The 14763-nt window shown below is 34.7% G+C and overlaps 1 protein-coding gene across 1 annotated transcript in view; it reads right to left on the bottom strand.

Annotated features, from left to right (window-relative positions):
• Positions 1-14763, bottom strand: part of LOC138071748 (sodium/hydrogen exchanger 2-like) — an 85403-nt gene that overhangs the window by 43161 nt on the left and 27479 nt on the right. Inside the window, exons 4-5 of the mRNA XM_068963188.1 lie at positions 10295-10512; positions 5507-5703 (exon numbers count right to left, since the gene is read on the bottom strand). Of these exons, the coding sequence (XP_068819289.1) occupies positions 5507-5703; positions 10295-10512 (415 nt within the window). The remainder of the gene's footprint in view (positions 1-5506; positions 5704-10294; positions 10513-14763) is intronic.

The following is a 14763-nucleotide window of genomic DNA, read 5'->3' on the forward strand; positions in this document are numbered from 1 at the left end:
CACTGAAATTATTAACTTGGGATGCTTGGTTTTTGTAATTAGCAATGTTTTTATGTTGGACAACATGCATTTTTTTTTTTCCCCAGCAAAAGCTCCTATATATCCTGGCTCCTTTCTTACCACTTTTTAACACTTTCTCAGAGGTATCTGAGAGGCTTTTTCCCAGGCTATAGTCCTCAGTAAGCTCACTAAATAAAACAAAACTCACAATTTTTAGTTGTTTTTTTTTTCTTTCCCAGTTCACAGCTGTGATGTTCTTATGAGACATCCAAGTGTAAGTATCACATAATAGTTGAATGCAAATATCTAGACCTCTGAGTAGATAGCTGAGCTGGAGACAAACATTTAGAAGTCATCAGAATTTATATTGTACTTGAAGCCATGAAAATGAATATAAACATCTAATGAAAAAGTATAGTGAGAATTGAATGTCCAGGACCTAATACTGAAGAACTCTCACATTTAGAGACCCAACAGAAAAGGATCATCCAGCAAATTCCCAGAAAGACAGAAACACTAGGAGGGTATGATGTTAAGAAAAGTAAAAAAAGAAAGCATTTCAAGAAAGAAGTTTTAAACTGTATAAAACTCTGCTGACAAGTTTTATAATGTTAGGAAAAAGAATTGTCATAACTTGGGATTTTCATGGTCTCCTGCATTGCAGGAAGATTCTTTACTATATGAACTATGAGGGAAGCCCTTTTGGAAGCCAGAAGAGACATTTTGGCAAGAATAATTTTGGTGGAACAGTGAGGGCAGAATCCAAAATGTAGGTAAGCAGAACTGATAAACTGACACAACGTGTGAAGATAACTTAAGTGTGCTCAGTCATAGTGATAATAACAATATCATCTTATAAATACAATGTCTCTTAAATTTATATTATTATTTAATCTTTATAACAAAACAGCCCTGAAAGATAAGTCCTGTATCCTCTTTCTACAAAAAAAAAAAAAAAAAAAGAATACTGAGTAATCATTTAAATGTCTGAGATTAGAAAGCTCATCTGGAATGAAGTTGTGATTAGCAACTAGGTCTTCTGATTTCAACTTTAGTACTCCTTTCCCCTCAAGAAGAATAATGGGGTAAAAATGGCCAAATCAGAATATCTCCAGTATAACACAGAAGAAAAACAACAACAACATGTTCTACTGATCATGGGCCAGGCACTCATTTACCTGAAGCATATCATGGCAATTTTATCAATATGTAAGAATATATATATATATATTATATATATATATATATATTATATATATATATATATATATATATATATATAGTGTACTTTTGCTCTTTTCTCCCCAATGGGACTTCGTTCTCAAACAAAAATTAAATTTCTGCAAATATTTTCACCACTAGATGGTACTAGAATACCATGAGAAGTTCTCCAATGTACAATTTGTCTACAACTGCAATCATCCAACAATATCCCTCCAAAACACGTAAACTCTTCAATTAGGGTCTTAAATGGATTATAGTACAAATCAATGGTCAAATAAGACATGTCAAGAGTGAATGTTGACATTCTAGGAATCAGCAAACTAAAATGGACTGGAATGGGTGAATTTAGCTCAGATGACCATTATATCTACTACTGCAGGCAGGAATCCCTCAGAAGAAATGAAGTAGCCATCGTGGTCAACAAAAGAGTCCGAAATGCAGTACTTGGATGCAATCTCAAAAACGACACAATGATCTCTGTTCATCTCCAAGCCCAACCATTCAATATCACTGTAATCCAAGTCTATGCCCCAACCAGTAACACTGAAGAAGCTGAAGTTGAACTGTCTATGAAGACCTAAAAGACCTTTTAGAACTAACACCCCAAAAAGATGTCCTTTTCATTATAGGGGACTGGAATGCAAAAGTAGAAAGTCAAGAAACACCTGGAGTAACAGGCAAATTTGTCCTCGGAATGTGGAAAGAAGAAGGGCAAAGACTAATAGAGTTTTGCCAACAAAATGCACTGGTCATAGCAAATACCCTCTTCCAACAACACAAAAGAATACTCCACACATGGACATCACCAGATGGTCAACAGCGAAATCAGATTGATTATATTCTTTGCAGCCAAGATGGAGAAGCTCTATACAGTCAACAAAAACATGATCAGGAGCTGACTGTGGCTTAGATCATGAACTCCTTTTTACCAAGTTCAGATTCAAATTGAAGAAAGTAGGGAAAACCACTAGACCATTCAGGTATGATCTAAATCAAATCCCTTATGATTATACAGTGGAAGTGAGAAATAGATTTAAAGGCCTAGATCTGATAGATAGAGTGCCTGTTGAACTATGGAATGAGGTTCGTGACATTGTACAGGAGACAGGGATCAAGACCATTTCCATGGAAAAGAAATGCAAAAAAGCAAACTGGCTGTCTGGGGAGGCCTTACAAATAGCTGTGAAAAGAAGAGAAGTGAAAAGCAAAGGAGAAAAGGAAAGATATAAGCATCTGAATGCAGAGTTTCAAAGAAGAACAAGAAGAAATAAGAGAGCCTTCTTCAGCGATCAGTGCAAAGAAATAGAGGAAAAGAACAGAATGGGAAAGACTAGAGATCTCTTCAAGAAATTAGAGATATCAAGGGAACATTTCATGCAAAGATGGGCTCGATAAAGGATAGAAATGGTATGGACTTAACAGAAGCAGAAGATATTAAGAAGAGGTGGCAAGAATACACAGAAGAACTGTACAAAAAAGATCTTCACGACCCAGATAATGATGGTGGTGTGATCACTAATCTAGAGCCAGACATCCTGGAATGTGAAGTCAAGTGGGCCTTAGAAACCATTACTACAAACAAAGCTAGTGGAGGTGATGGAATTCCAGTTTAGCTATTTCAAATCCTGGAAGATGATGCTGTTGAAGTTCTGCACTTAATATGCCAGCAAATTTGGAAAACTCAGCAGTGGCCAGAAGACTGGAAAAGGTCAATTTTAATTCCAATCCCAAAGAAAGGCAATGCCAAAGAATGCTCAAACTACTGCACAATTGCACTCATCTCACATGCTAGTAAAGTAATGCTCAAAATTCTCCAAGCCAGGCTTCAGCAATATGTGAACCTTGAACTTCCTGATGTTCAAGCTGGTTTTAGAAAAGGCAGAGAAACCAGAGATCAAATTGCCAACATCTGCTGGATCATGGAAAAAGCAAGAGAGTTCCAGAAAAAAAAAAAAAAACATCTATTTCTGCTTTATTGATTATGCAAAGCCTTTGACTGTGTGGATCACAATAAACTGTGGAAAACTCTGAGAGAGATGGGAATACCAGACCACCTGACCTGCCTCTTGAGAAATCTGTATGCAAGTCAGGAAGCAAGAGTTAGAACTGGACATGGAACAACAGACTGGTTCCAAATAGGAAAAGGAGTACGTCAAAGCTGTATATTGTCACCCTGCTTATTTAGCTGATATGCAGAGTACATCATAAGAAACACTGGACTGGAAGAAACACAAGCTGGAATCAGGATTGCTGGGAGAAATATCAATAACCTCAGATATGCAGATGACACCACCCTTATGGCAGAAAGTGAAGAGGAACTAAAAAGCCTCTTGATGGAAGTGAAAGAGGAGAGCGAAAAAGTTGGCTTAAAGCTCAGCATTCACAAAATGAAGATCATGACATCCGGTCCCATCACTTCATGGAAAATAGATGGGGGAATCGTGGAAACAGTGTAAGATTTTATTTTTGGGGGGGCTTCAAAATCACTGCAGATGGTGAGTGCAGCCATGAAATTAAAAAACGCTTACTCCTTGGAAGAAAAGTTATGACCAACATAGATAGCATATTTAAAAGCAGAGACATTACTTACCAACTAAGTTCTGCCTAGTCAAGGCTATGGTTTATCCAGTAGTCATGTATGGATGTGAGTGTTGGACTGTGAAGAAGGCTGAGCGCTGAAGAATTGATGCTTTTGAACTGTGGTGTTGGAGAAGACTCTTGTGAGTCCCTTGGACTGTAAGGAGATCCAACCAGTCCATTCTGAAGGAGATCAGCCCTGGGATTTCTTTGGAAGGAATGATGCTAAAGCTGAAACTCCAGTCCTTTGGCCACCTGATGCAAAGAGTTGACTCATTGGAAAAGACCCTGATGCTGGGAGGGATTGGGGGCAGGAGGAGAAGGGGATGACAGATGAGATGGCTGGATGGCATCACGGACTCGATGACCATGAATCTGAGTGAACTCCAGGAGTTGGTAATGGAGAGGGAGGTCTGGCGTGCTGCGATTCATGGGGTCGCAAAGAGTTGGACACGACTGAGCAACTGAACTGAACTGAACTAATCAATGGGAAAATGTAAATGTCAATGATGACATCTCTAGGAGTAAGATGCATTTGAACATTTGGAGGAAATGTAAAATCAAAGGAGACTATTAGAGAGCTTCCCTGGTGACTCAGACAGTCAAGAGTCTGCCTACAATGCAGGAGACCTGGGTTCAAACCCTGGGTCAGGAAGATCTCCTGGAGAAGGGAATGGCAACCCACTCCAATATTCTTGCCTGGAGAATTCCATTGACAGAGGAGCCGAGTTAGCCCCAGGCCATGAGGTTGTAAAGAGTCAAGCATGACAGAGTGACTAACATTTCATTTCATTTCATTTCATTTCATGACTATTATTGATATAGTATCAGAGATATTAAGTAAGAACTCTAAAACATATAGGAATTGTAAGTTTATTCTTTAAAATGACTTCGTATTTTGAAGTAGTATTGTGCTACATGATACATATTAAAGTGAAAATCAGTTAGCCAGATAAAACCACAATTTGATTTGGGACAGGTTTAATAAAATTCATTAAGTTTTAAATTAAATTTATAAGCGCTCAATCTTAGTCAGTTGTTTACAAACAAAATAAAACATTCAAAGCCTAAAGAATTATCTCACCCATTCTAGAGAAATAATTATTTTAAGGAGAAGCCTGCCAAATTCACATCTTCTGACTGGTCTTCTCCCACTACACGAACACACACACATATTCACCATCATCATTCTAGTTAAAACTTTTTAGCCAAAATTTGAAATACTATCTCATTAAGTTGTGAAAATGTTTTAAGATATTTTTTTCCAATATTCTTTTGGCCAACTGTATAAAATCAAACTGCAGTAAATTGGGAATTAAAGAGAAATGATGATATGGACAGGATAATGAGAAAATTCAAGAGAAAAGCTTCTTTAGAATTAAATTCTTAAAGTATTTCATTCATTTCCTCCTCTGCACTCAACCCCAACCTTACCTTTTTAAGTAGCTAAAATGCAAGTTTTACTTGTAAAACTGTTGGTGTCAGCTACTTAAATAAATGGTACCTTCATCCATTCCCCTATTACTTTAAAAAGAAATATCTCAGCTTTGGCAAATGTTCTGTTTAAATTATTGTAGATACTGTTTCACACTCTATAATTGCCTCTCCTAAATATAACTCAGTTCAAGACCTAGAAAGAGAATGTTGTACTATTCATATCCATCTAAGTGGAAGATTTCAAATTGTACTATTTTGTTTTGTTTACCTGAACAATAACAGTAAAGAGGATAACAACTGTGGTTGCTGCAATGAAGAGCTTCTTTCTGGAAAACTCTGGGAGCAGAAAAACAAGGGAGAAACAGATTGCTCCCCTCAGTCCTCCATAGGCTATAATAAATTGGTCCTTTCTGGTGACTGTATTCACATGACATTTGTTCACGAAGAAAGTCAGCACAAGAACGCCTAAATTTTTGAATAAGAAGAATACTTGAGTAATTAATCAACAGAAGGAAATGCTACAAATATAATAGTGTTAAACTAGATTGAAATTCTAAGGATTTGTGATGAATGATTTAAAAGCCTAAACGAGCTAAACTATTAAAAGATTTCCTCAGAGAGCTTTCTTTAAACAGCTACATTTTATTTTGTTTGTATTTTGGTTTTTCCTTTGATTCGTTTCGGTTTTTTTAGAATGAAAGCAGTGCATTTCTCTTCTTTAGGGCTATGTGGACTAATCTGGGGCATTCTGCAAAATAGTCTCTACAAACAGAACATAACATTTCTCTTCATAAATGCTAGTGAGTAGACCCAACTAGTGAACTAAATGTTAAGTACTGTGACCTGTGTTGGTTTTAATCTTTAATGAGCCAGGATTCCATATTCCTCAAGGCTTCAAAAACAAGATATTTTTTCCCCTGTTACCCAGAATCTAAAGTTCTGAGACTCAAGTCTCAGCCAAAGATTTTTACTTCTCACGTTTGTTGGTAGTGTCAAAGAGTAGCCTTAAGCACAAGAGAAGTATTTTCTCATGTACCAGTACTATTTGAAGGGCCCCAGTTAAACCTTTGTCCCACAGATCTTACTCCCAGTGATTATGTTTTGAGAATCTTATTGTGAATGAGTTTAGCAGATAATTTACTTCAAGACCAGAAAGGCAAAATTCCTTGCCAAATGGGCTGAAAGTGGGGACTCTTACACAAAATTTGAGCTGAAATAAGTTGGTCAGCAGACAATTTAGCCAAAATTGATTTGTTTGGAAAAAATATCATATCCTCTTCATTGTAATATGGTATTGGCAATTTGGAGAGCCATGGGAGGAGTCTTGCAGCCTCTGTATATGACTGAGAATCTTGGTTCATTTTTCTGTTTTTAAAAACATTTTAATTTAATAGATATATTTTAAATAGTGTCAGAAAATGAAAGCATAGTCAAACTATTAGAGCAGTCATAGTTAAATTAAAATAAATGAGAGCTAAATCCACTGAAAGTTTAAGATATTTTAATTATCTTTTTAAAACTGTCTCTTTAGCTCTTTTAATTTTCTTTCATATTACTACAAAAGTAAAGGTAGCTTTTAGAGAAAAATATAAATATGCAAAGGAAGCATATAGCGCCTATATTCCCACACATCCAGAGAAAAGAATTCCTAACACTTTGAGTCTGTTTCCAAAGCCACACATGACTGTTTATATCATTATTTTTTCTAATAATAACTGCTTTATCTACACTTGAACATTTAAGATGTTCCAATGATGCCTAAATATATGTAATAAAATTTCTAATCAATCTTTTTCTGTATAGTTACCAGAATTCAAGGCTACTGACATTATATTTGAGACCAAGTTATCATTTTGATTAAACAGAAATTCATCCATCATATTTTGAGTCAAATTGCATTTTGGACAATTGAGATGAATTGATTCAGTCATATTGACATTGTCAGAATGCTAACTTTATAATTTTATTATTTATTCTATGTGGATTCCCAAACCAAAGGAATGAAAATATTATACTGAAACCTTCTAATTTAACAGACTTACAAAAAATATACATCATTTAATATAGCTAAAATCCAAAGGGGGAAAAAAAAAAACATGGCCTCCTATGGCCTGTATTCAGCTCATCTTTCCTCTGTCTATTTAGGCACAAAATTAACCTAAATCGTGATGTCAGGCTTAAAGGAAGTAAAGATACTTCATTGATTTATGATAAAGATCTTTTGCTTTTCTCTTCTCATACCAAATATAGCAATTATCTACATATTTTAATTTAGGTATAAAATGGTATTGGACAGAGGATTTGTTTCATCTCATGAATTTTCACACAAAATTTCAAAAGGGAGGGGATATATGTATACCTATTGCTGATTCATGTTGAGGTTTTACAGAAAACAGAAAAATTCTGTAAAGCAATTATCCTTCAATAAAAAATTAATAAATTAAAAAAAGCTAAATTTACAAATCTATAGAAATCCTGGTGTTCATCTTTAATGTTTTCTCTTACTAGGCCTTAAAATTTTATTACTCTTTTTTTTTTTTTCAATTGAAATATAGTTGATTTATAGTGTTGTGTTATTTTCTATTGCACAACAAAGTGATTCACTTATACACGTATATATATATATATATAATTTTTCATATATTTTTCCCATTATGGTTTATTATAGGATATTGAATATAATTATCTGTACTATACAGTAGGATGCTGTTGCTTATCTATTTTATATATAGTAGTTTGTATCTGCTAATCCCAAACTCCTGATTTATTCCTCTTCCCTCCCTTTTCCCCTTTGGTAATTATAGATCTCTTTCTATGTCTGTGAGTCTGTTTCATAAATAAGTTCATTTGTATCACATTTTAAATTCTACATTTAACTGATATCATATGATATTAATTAAGCATGATATAAACATACTAAACTTAGTATGATAACATCTAAGTCCATCCATGTTAATGCAAATAGTATTCATTCTCTTTTCTGGCTGAGCAGTATTCCATTGTATACATGTACCAAATCTTCTTTATCCATCCATCTGTCAATAGACATTTATATTGCTTCTATGTCTTGGCTACTATAAATAGTGCTGCAATGAACATTGGGGTGCATGTACCTTTTTGAATTATGGTTTTCTCCAGATATAGGCCCAGGAGTGGGATTGCTGGATCATATGATAGCTCTGTTTTTAGATTTCTGAGGAAACTCCATATCATTCTCCATAGTAGTTGTACCAATTTACATTCCCAGCAAAAGTGATTGAGAGTTCCCTTTTCTCAATCCCTTCTCCAGTATTTGTTATCTATAGATCTTTAATGATGGTCATTTTGACCAATGTGAAATGCTATCTCATTGTAGTTTTGATTTGTATTTCTCTAATAATTAGCATCCACTGACTCAATGGACGTGAATTTGAGCAAACTCGGGGAGATAGTGGAGAACAGAGGAGCCTGGTGTGCTGCAGTCCATGGGGTGGCAAAGAATTGGACATGACTCAGCGACTGAATAACAACAATAATTAGCAATATTGAGCATATTTTCATGTGTCTATTGTCCATATGTATGTCTTCTTTGGAGAAATGTCTATTTATGTCTTCTGCCCATTTTTTTGATTGAGTTGTTTTTTGTCATTGAGTTGTACAAGCTGTTTGTATATTTTGGAAATTAATCCCTTGTCAGTCACACCATGTGCAAATATTTTCTCCCATTCCATAGATTGTTTTGTTTTGTTTATGGTTTCTTTTGCTATGCAAATGTTTCTAAATTTGATTCAGTTCCATTCATTTATTTCTGCTTTTATTTCTATTGCTTTGGGAGACTATAGGTCTTAACTTTTTATATGAAAATATTTTCAGTTATTCTTGGCATTTTTCTTTCCATCAGCTATTTTTTATAGCACATGAACACAAAGTAGACTTTTTGTTCAATTTTATTTAAAAAGACATTTAGATTAAAAATAATATTTTATAACTCTAGTGAGATTTTCCAGTGGGCTCAGAATAAATTAGAAATTGCCTTCTGTGAACTTTCATGACATTTAGCTTATAGTTTCACTGTTAGTGCCAACCTAAATACATTTCAATAGATAATAAAGCATACTCTGGCCAGTCTTATTATTCATTCTTAAAATTACAAGCAAATGTGCCCTTCAGTGTTGCTGGGGTAATTTTCATAGTCTCCAAAGAAAAGTCTACAATGATTCTGTTCATGTGTTGAGGATGTGGAAAATAGAGATAGAAATGTCAAAAAATATGATAAACTATAAATTGTGTTTCTATACACACTACAACATGTAAGATTAAAGAGACAGCTTAATTTAAGTAACAGTGAAGCTGTGATGTTTTTAGGATGAAAAATATGCTTACATGTGTATTTCACTTCAGTACCAGTGGAGTATATATTTTTTAATGTAAACCCTGGATTAGAAGAGGGTTTGCATGCCTGTGTGGGTACTCAGTCACTTCCAACTCCTTGTGACCCCATGGACTGCAGCCAGCCAGGCTTCTCCATCTATGGAATTTTCCAGACAAGAACACTGGAGTGGGTTGCCATTTCCTACTCCAGGGATCTTCCCTAGCTACGGATCAAATTCAGGTCTTTTGCATCTCCTGCATTGGAGGCAGATCCTTTACCACTGGTGCCACCTGGAAAGCCCAATAATAATAGTACTAAAGAATAACATTTACTGAGAATTTATGATGTACCAGGCTGTATGTTAAACTCTTTGATTACATTATATCATAAAATTCTCACAATAGTTGGAAAAAGTTTATAGTGTTTATAGTGTCAACTATTCTCATTTTTAAGGACTGTTACTTCTAGCATGATTATATGATTTTTTCGAAGTCAAAAGGCTATGTAGTGAAGCTAGAATTTGAACTCAGTCTGATTTTAGAGCCAGTTTCTTAACCTTGCTATTATGGAGTCCCTGCATAAGTGAAGAATAGAAAACAGTCAACTTATGAAAAGTAAAGCAAATAAAGCATATTGGAATTTTAAATTTCTTGTTTCTAATGCAATCTCAAAACATTTTACATAAAAAAGCAATATTCACCATACCTAATGCTCTCCAAATAAGACAGAAAATGACAGTGAAACAAATGTAAGGCCAATTCCATTCGTGGTTATTTCCAATGGTAGAAACACCAAGGAAGATGAAGATAAGAGTGTCACTAACACTGCTCCACATCTTCATGAAGTACTTGATAGTGGTATGGGATTTCTGAGAAATGTTAGCTTCCACATAGCGTTTCATGCTCATAGCACAGGCAATAACTCTAAAGAAGAGGAAAAAATCTGTAAGAGTAAATATTTGCATTTAACTTTAACAGAAAGTGATCACACAAATGTTGTTGAAGACTAAATTAGGATCTCTGTTACTCTAGATGCCTTACTCCATTCCAGAACATAAAAAAAACATGACATTTCCTCAGAATTTATACAATAACATTTCTAAGACAATCAAATGCTTAATTTTCAAAATAAATGACAGCTTCTGTGTCCTTTTGTGTGCTGAGAATAATGTGTCTGCTTTATCATATTTAACATTGTCTAATCAGTCATTCATTCAGTGTTTAGTCACTCAGTTTTGTCTGACTCTTTGCAATGCCATGGACCCTAGCCTGCTGGGCTCCTCTGTCCATGGGATTCTATAGGCAAGAATACTGGAGTGGATAGCCATTCTCTCTTCTGCAGGGGATCTTCCTGACCTGGGGCTCAGACCCAGATTTCCCTCACTGCAGGCAAATTCTTTGCAGTCTGAGCCACCAGGGAAGCCCATTGCCTAATCAGTCTTCTTTAAATAGGGTTGCACTGACAGGTTCTAATAATTAGTTAGCATCAAATACGCTAAGAGGCAAGGGCTAATATGAGAAATAATACATACTTGTAGCCTCTAAAGCACTACTGTTATAAATAAAGCAATTTTTGATAATCAGGGAGTGTTTTACTGTTTTATTCTCTTCATTATGCTTTCAAGATTATGTTGTTATATTCCTGTTGAATAATCTTTTCCAAGCCTTACTCTAGAGTATTTTGTTGCACCTTTCAATCCATCAAAATGATTTATTGCCTGCAAGACTGCCTTCCCACTCTTATTCATTTAAGGGTCAGATATTTAGATATTTTCTTAACAACTGGGGAGCAGGGAAGGGAGGAAAACATTGTATATGAGATGAGCAATAACCTATTGCCACCCCATGCTAAATTATTTTTAAATTACTCTCTGCTGAAGATGTGGGGAGGAGTGATAGATATACACACAGTTGTATGAATTTTAGAAAGAAACATGTTCTACTACCTCTAATACAACCTTTCAAAAATGCAAAACTCCCAGAAAATGGCTCACATTAAAAGCCTTAAGGGTAAGAATGCCAAACTAGGAATCTGAGATGCAGACAGAGGAAGATATGATTCAGCTTTGTAAGTCCACATTTTTGCTCATGACTAGCCCAGACTAAACAAACAATAATAAATCTTGTGATACTCAAAGCATAAAAACCATCAGCTGCTAATCCTTAGTCTAAACCAATCTACACTGAAAATGGCCAAAGGATTACCATACAAAAAACACAAAGTAGTAGGTAAAACAGTGTTGAGCAAGGATCTAGATGTATAGATATACATTATTTTTCTATTATATATATATATATATATATATATATATATATATATATATATATATAACTGAATCACTTTGCTGTACACTTGAAACTAACACAGTATTGTGAATCTACTATACTCCAATAAAGTTTTTAAACATTTCAGCTTTGGTTAAACCTGCACTCACAAAGGAGAGTTGAAAAGATTGATTCACCTTCAGCTCCCTTAATATCAGTAACATTTCTACTTACAGTTACCACAAGCCCTCTTGGATTGCTTCAGTCAGATTAAATCCAGGAAATTCAGTTAGAGGCACTGATTTAAGACAGTTAATGATTTAAAATGCCAGTAAGTGTAGCTAACATATGTATGTGCTTATTTTGTGGCAACTATGTATTATAGGCATTTTATTTATTTTATCTCAGTTAATTTTCACAATGATATTTATGAGATAGACATTGTTACTATTGAGAATGTCACAGGTGAATGAGGCCAGGATAAATTAAATAACTTTCTCAAGATCACTTGGCTTGAAAGTAGCAGCTCTGGGATTCAATCTAATCAGTCTCTAGAACCAATGTCCTTGACCACCTTGTTATATATTTTACATATACACAATGTATTTCAGTTGTGTGAATGATGTTCAATGTTTTTTAAATGTGACATGTTTAATCAACATGATGTTTTACTTTTCCATTTGTTTTGGAAGTTGGTTACCTTGCTTACTGACTTGCTTTTTATTTTTCTGTCATTAATTGGGTATTGAAATACTGACATTCAGCATCAGCCCAATATAAACCTCCCCCCCCCCCTTTTTTTTTAAGAAACACTATTAACTGTTTCACATTGAAAGAAATAGAATAAGAAGTTTATCTGACTTTTCATTTCTTTTCGCCTCACAACAGCTTACATAAAGACTTTTTCAGTTGATAATTTCAATTTTTGAAGATATAATTTCAAATTATTTATTATACTTAAAATCAAGTATTGTTACCAACATATATGTTGGTTTTCTCTGTCAAGTTGTATTTTTCTCTCTAGTCAATTTAGTTCTAAAGAGCTGTCTTTCCTGTCATTGTTATCTAATGTTGCTTCCTTCTTCTCTAAATAATTTCGGATTTTTTCCAGAAACTGGAAGAGTTCTTTGATGAAGTTCAGTATTCTAGGCCAACAGTTTTTTTAATGTTTTAATTGCTCTATTTTCATTTTATTCTCAACTACTTTAGGTAGATAGGCTTGGTCAACTAGTAAATTACCAGCCTTTTAAAATGTAATAGACAACTATCTGCTCTCAATCTTTTTTAGAATTTTGCTTTCAGTTATAGTTCTTTGTGCAAATTTTGAAGGCAAAAACTGAGTTCCTGTATAAGTGTAGGTGTCTCATGAATGACCAGTTTTATTTGGCTAGTGAAAATTTATTTATTTTTTTTTTATATTTTAAAACAATTCCTGGATAACGTTTAAAATATCTAAAATAATTGGTAATCAAAAGCTTTAAGTGAACTGTCAAGTGCTAATTAATCTCAAGAGAATGTATTCCTTTAATACTTTCACTATGTTTAATAATTTTTCCTAAAAATAGCATTTGGTTACTTGATAAGTATCATAAATGTCTTGTTTTCCAACCTGTTACATGCAGGTTTTATTCTCATATCTTATTCTGTTAAAAAAAAAAAAAAGAAAAGAAAAGAAAGAAAGCAGCTCAGTAGCCACAAATGTCCATTCTTGTGGGTCAATTTGTGATTCTTTGAGAGAAATGGAATAATGAAAACCTCAGACAGTAAGATTTACATAGAGAATGAGCTGAAATCCCTGTAATACTACATACTGTCTGGTGTCTTTCAGCACAAGACAGTTCTTCATTTGCATCTTTGAGTATCTTAGGGTTGGTAACCAATTAACATATTATCTAGAATATATTATTGCCAACTTACATGCACTATGACCACATCTAAAGCAATTTACAGTTGATAAACTGCTTAATATTTACTGAGAGGTATGCTGCATTGTGTGATTTTCCCCTCAAACAAGTCCCTACTCTAAATCACTTTATGATCTTAAGAAAAAAAAATGTCACTCTGCCAGTACATATATTAAATTAGAAATATAATTTGCATATACATTATTTTCAAAGATAAACTGTATTTTTCTTTCTTGTCTGTTTTCTACCATGTTGTTGTTCAGTCACTCAGTCATGTCTGACTCTGCGACCCAATGGGCTGCAGCACAACAGCCTTCCCTGTCTTTCATCATCTCCTGTAGCTTGCTCAGACTCATGTCCATTGAGTTAGTGATGCCATTCAACCATCTCGACCTCTGTCGCCCCCTCTCATCCTTCCTTTAATCTCTCCCAGCATCAGGGTCTTTTATAGTGAGTCAGTTATTTGCATCAGGTGGCTAAAGTCATAGAGGTTCAGCTTCAGCATCAATACCTCCAATGAATACTCAGGGTTCATTTTCTTTGGGATTGATTGGTTTTATCCCCTTGCTGTCCAAGGGACTCTCAAGAGTTTTCTTCAACACCACAGTTCAAAAGCATCAATTCTTTGGTGCTCAGCCTTCATTATATTCCAACTCTCTACTGGAAAATTCATAGCTTTGACTATATGGACCTTTGCTAAACACGATGGCAGAGTAGAAGGATGTGTGCTAATCTTCTCCATTGAGGACTCCAAAATTACAGCTCACTGCTGAATAACCATTTACAAAATGTTGGGTCGCACCAAAAAAAAAAAAAAAGACATCCCACCTCCAAGGGCAAAGAAGAAGGCCCAACAAGATGGTAGGAGGGGTGACATAGAATTTAGAATCAAACTCCATATCCATCAGTGATGCTCAGAAGGCTCAAACAAAACCTTATGGACACGAGGAAGCAAGGGCCCCACAAGAGACTGATCCAGACATGCCCTTGAGTGTTTAAGTGTCTC

The sequence above is a fragment of the Capricornis sumatraensis genome, chromosome X, assembly GCF_032405125.1.
Source record: "Capricornis sumatraensis isolate serow.1 chromosome X, serow.2, whole genome shotgun sequence".
Classification (NCBI taxonomy): domain Eukaryota; kingdom Metazoa; phylum Chordata; class Mammalia; order Artiodactyla; family Bovidae; genus Capricornis; species Capricornis sumatraensis.